This window comes from Carlito syrichta, unplaced genomic scaffold (genome assembly GCF_000164805.1).
Source record: "Carlito syrichta isolate Samal-C Ts95f unplaced genomic scaffold, Tarsius_syrichta-2.0.1 Scaffold130390, whole genome shotgun sequence".
Classification (NCBI taxonomy): domain Eukaryota; kingdom Metazoa; phylum Chordata; class Mammalia; order Primates; family Tarsiidae; genus Carlito; species Carlito syrichta.
This window is the reverse complement of record NW_007074486.1, coordinates 117,558-122,652: the sequence shown is the minus strand read 5'-3', so window position 1 is coordinate 122,652 and position 5,095 is coordinate 117,558. Positions and strand designations below refer to the sequence as shown.

The 5,095-nt window shown below is 46.0% G+C and overlaps 1 protein-coding gene across 3 annotated transcripts in view; it reads right to left on the bottom strand.

Moving 5' to 3' along the window:
• EZR (ezrin) overlaps positions 1 to 5,095 on the bottom strand; it is a 25,034-nt gene that overhangs the window by 6,246 nt on the left and 13,693 nt on the right. For all 3 annotated transcript variants that reach the window (XM_008048969.2, XM_021708002.1, XM_008048970.2), the window contains one exon: positions 4,294 to 4,390. In XM_008048969.2, coding sequence (XP_008047160.1) covers positions 4,294 to 4,390 — 97 coding nt within the window. The remainder of the gene's footprint in view (positions 1 to 4,293; positions 4,391 to 5,095) is intronic.

Here is a 5,095-nt window from a genome sequence, read left to right as displayed (position 1 = left end):
ATCACCAGAGCCCAGCAGGTCGAGGCTGCGGTGGCTGGGAGCGGCCACTGCACTCCAGCCTGGGCAAGAGAGTGAGACTCCAACTCAAATAAATAAATAAATAAAATAAAATAAAAAATGCCTCTGTCTGCTTCCTTTTAACCTCAGGGCCCTCAGCATCCAGATCCTGATCATTTGGAACAGGGAAAGGGTGAAACAAGAAACACGGCACCACATCCCACAGTGACTTCTAGACTTGGAGGAGCACCCTGAGCAAGCTAATCAATGTTCCCAAGACTCTATTTAGCTTCTCATTCTTTTCATCCTGGGGTGAGAGGGCATACCAAGCCCTGAGAGCCCATGAATTTCCTGGATAGGGCTCTCCTTGGGGCTTTACACACTCTGGGGTTTCCCTGGAATTTTTATTAGCACCTGTCTCTTATTTCACAAGAGGAAACAATGTTGCCTTAGGCTTCAGAGGCATACTGCCAAACAGGTCCTGTGACTCAGGTGCATTTGCAAATGCCAATTAGCCTGCCTCCCCTTTAGAAGAAAATCGGTAACAAAATTCATGGGTTGGTAACTGCACATGACATGGTAACATGACAGTACCCTCTCTCCCTTCAAGTGACAATTGGAAAACAGTTAAGAATTCAGGGAGTCTGCTACTTATTGGGGCAAAGGGAGGAAATGAGGGAAGGAGGAAATTTCTCCCACTGTCTTTGAAGGAAGACAATTTCTGACCTCAAGTTAAAAATAAAAACTCATTTAAAGATTTCTAAATCCAAGATCCTAACCTGTGCCTCATAATGCAAAGCCACATGACAGGACCTGGGGCAGGTTTTCTAAACTGGCAGAGAACTGGCATCCTAAAAATGGATACCAGGCACAAGAGAAGTTCAAGGAAAATGAATCCATCCAAGACCCTACGAAAAGAGTAGGGGAAAGGGAGAAGGGCAAAGAGCCCTTTAATAAAGTCCCTGGGGTGCCAGCAACAGGAACTTCCAGGAACTCCCCCACTGAGACCAATCTCAAGGCCCATCCAGCCCCAAGGAGGCCGGCAGAGGGCTCTTGAGAAGCACACCACGAGGGGAGCAGCCACTTAGTCAATGCTGCTAATCTTTTCAACATTTCAAAAGTTGCCCATGAGCCTTCTGCCCTTTCCACGAGGCCACAGGAGAAGGAAGGAGGCAGCTGTCTCAGCCTCTCATGTCACCTGGACAGGCAGTGTCAGTGGGTTCAACGTCCCACCTTAAGAGGCAAAACGCGGCCCCACACAGCCACATGCAACTTGACAGGGAAGAGCAACTGGCTTTGAAAAGCAGATGCCTGGTCATGGGGGCAGGACCAGACAAAGGCTCATTTGTGAATTCACTGTAGAAACTGCCAGGGTGGAGGCACCTTTGCCAAGTCAGTATAGGACAAGGAATCCCGCCACCTCGAACTTTGTGTCTTCTTCTATCTTCTACATGTTTAAACTTGAAATCTTGCCGGGCTCGGAGGCTTAGCCTGTAATCCCGCGCCTTTGGGAGGCTGAGGTGAGTGGATTGCCCGAGCCCGCGGGTTCGAGACCCGCCTGGGCAGCAAGACAGAGGTCAAAAAATCTTGACCTTCTTCTGTCCAAACTGCAGGCAAGGCAGTGCTGTGGGCAGCCCAGCGGTGGGTAGGTGGGGGGAGGACAGGGACTCTACCTCCAGGCAAACACTGCCTCCCCAGTGAAGCAGTCTCAATCCCCACTACTTGATCACACCCCCTCTGTCTCTCCATATCCTCCCCCGATCCTGCTTTATTTTTTAATCACAACTGTATTGTAAAATTCACTACCAGGAAGCATATATACAACTTAATATTATTAGGCTTCACCCTATTCATGCTGTGCACACAATCCTGGAAGACTGTTTGGCACACAGTGTGTACCAGCAGGTGTGTCTGCCTCTTTTCTTTGTAAGCAGTGGCTTAACATAAAGCTATTCTAGAGTAAAGGCACACGAGCCAATTTAATCAGATGCATTGCTATGGCTTCTTCTTGATATTTACTATGAAATAATCTTCAGATCTTCAAAAGGTAAACTTACATTTTTTAAACAAATTAAAAAACACACTGGGCTCGGTGGCTCAGCCTGTAATCCTGTGCCTTGGGAGGCTGAGGTGAGTGGATTGCCTGAGCCTGCGGGTTCAAGACCCACCTGGGCAACTTGGCAAGACCTCATCTCTACAATAAATAAAAAATCAGCCGGGCATGGTAGTGCATGCCTGTAATTCCGGCTACTTGGAAGGCTGAGGCGGAAGGATCGCCGGAGCCCAGCAGGTCGAGGCTGCAGTGGCCGGGAACGGCCACTGCACTCCAGTCTGGGTGACAGAGTGAAGACTCCAACTCAAAAAAAATAAAAAATAAAAAATAAAAACCACAAAACCTAATTCTTAAACAGTCTAGACCAGAGTTTCTGCTCTACTGTCAGTCTAATTTCTAAAAAAAGGTCTGGAAAAGTCAGAAGCATCATATTGAATAGACTGCAGCCTACCAATGAAAGACTCTGGAATTTCCTTGCTCTTCTAACTGTGCCAATCTCACTACCCACACAACATGAGTACACTATGACCCCAGGCTCATGACACCGCATATTAATATGAACTGTTACCATGGAGCTTGAGAGTCTGCATTAAATATCAGTCTAATTTTAAATAACTGTGCAACTACCCATGGAGTAGCAGTCAAGAGTTTACAAACAGCAGGAAACCTTTTTTAATAAAGAGAATACTTTCACAAACAATGTCAAGACCTGCTGATTTTAAATTATGTTGGACTAACCCACATGTGGGGAAAAGTCATTGGACAATAATACCACATACAGTTCCTAAGTAGATTTAACATTGCTAGGTGGTGCCTGATCCCAAAAGGGTTAACAGACAACCAAGGTATGGACCACAGCCCATGTTTGCTTCTCCAAGTTTAACACCGTAACTAAAACAAAAATTACATGAGAACACAAAGTCCTTTCCAATCTATAATTTTGGTAAAATTCAGAATAGGCTCTTAGGAGAGTAACACAATTTTTTCAAGTGGCAATTTTTAAAAGAATCAGATTTCTGATTAGAAAACAAAATCCTTACCCCTTCTACAATGCTAGAGTCACGTATGCATGTCTTAAATGTTCTGAGCAAACAACAGTAAAAAGCTTGAAGGTTGGCAGATGAAATAAAACCAAAACAAATTTCCATAATGAGCTGGTTTTTGCAGCTATCAGCTAACAATCAACACTCCTCAGATCTGAGGACATGGAGTGGAATCCTTTTCTTGCCAAGTCTCCCAGGTGACTGCCTATCAGTCTCACCCATGTGCGACGATGGCCCCCACACTGGCAGCGATGTGAGGTGCTTGAATAAGGACCATATGACAGGGAAAAATGAGGTTAGAGAAAAAGCAGAGATGCACATGTGTGTGACAAAACAGAAGCAGGCGAGGCCCAGATGAAACCCTGGGGACCAGCATGCTTGGGTGCAAGTCTGACTTTTCCTAACTTAGGTCTGAGTCCCAGGACAGCTATGAAAGTCCAGTCTGGCCCTCCAGACTTGGAGGTCTCACTGTGCATTCTTCAGCGGGGGGCTAGGGGGCCAGGGAGATGTTGATGTGACCCACATATCCAGGAGGCAGGCTGGCTCTCCATGTGAACAACAACATTTCATAAGTCCAGGTGTGCCTCACCAAAAACACAATGTATTGGGAAATGCTTATCATTTGGCAAAGTCCTATGACTTACAACTGCCCTTTTCTTGGGAAGGAATGAGAACAGGTGGTTACAGATTCAGCTACCTTTTGCTGACACCTGGTCTCCTCTAGAACTACAATGTTCAGTTACACAGCAACTGCTAGTAATTCTTTTCCCCACAGATAGGGAATTCTGAGTATCACAGGCTACCTGTCACATAGAAAAATCTGAGTGTTACCTTGAAAACTCATTTAGGTCCAGGCTCAGTGGCTCAGCCTGTAATCCCAGCACTGTGGGAGGCCGAGGCAAGAGGATTGCCTGAACATAGGTTTGAGACCAGCCTGCACAACTTGGCGAGAACTCGCCTCTACCATAAGTAAAAAGTTAGCTGGGCGAGGTAGTGAGCGCCTATAGTTCCAGCTACTTGGAAGGCTGAGGCAGAAGGATCTCTGGAGCCCAGCAGGTCGACACTGGGGTGGCCATGAGCATACCACTGCACTCCAGCCTGGACGATGGAGTAAGGCTCCAACTCAAAAAAAAAAAAGAAAACTCATTTAACTATAAGAATGAAAAACAGTGGTCCCTGAGGAGGTCCATCTGAACTTACAGGCGCCTTCTTGTCGATGGGTTTAATGACAAACTTTTTGTCATTAAAAGAGATGTTCCTGATTTCACTCCAAGGGAAGCCAATCTTTGGGGTCAACCTGAGGTTAAAAAAAAAGGAAAATGGTTAGATGTACAGATATATGTGTGTTTTTGGACTGGCTAAGACAGGGTTGCAAATCTATTCTTATTAGTTCAATTACGAATATTACACTAACCCAGGAAGCATAATATGTTCCTGTCATAGGTTAAGTCAAGTGACTATTTGTAAGGTATCTGTAACCTTGATGTGCTGCCATTTACTTTTACTTTTCTCTGTTTCCGGCATCTGAGACTACCCAGGCTGGTAACCTTGAAGGTCAACTGCGATTCTGACCAGGTATATCCTTCCATCCTCCCTCAGGCATCTTCTGCATTACCACGCTCATCCACTTCTCACCCTGCCAGAGTCTACTTCCCCAGGTTCTATGCTGCCAGAACCCCTATCTTTGGTCTGCCTGATTCATTTCTCCATCAGTCAACTCATTTCTCTCTTCAAATGTCAATACAGTCCTTAACTCAGCATCTAAGAGCGGTCAAATCTAGCCCAAAACTCCCTGGTTCAGACCAATCTTTCAACACAAGGTCCCTGGGGCCACCTCCTTACCCTGCCCAGGTATGGTGGTGCATGCCAGTGGTTCCAGCTACTTGTAAGGCTGAGGTGAAAGGATTGCCTGAGCCTAGCAGGTTGAGGCTTCAGTGGCTGTGAGCATACCACTGCACTCCAGCCTGGGTGACAGAGTAAGACTTTGACTAAAAAAAAAAAA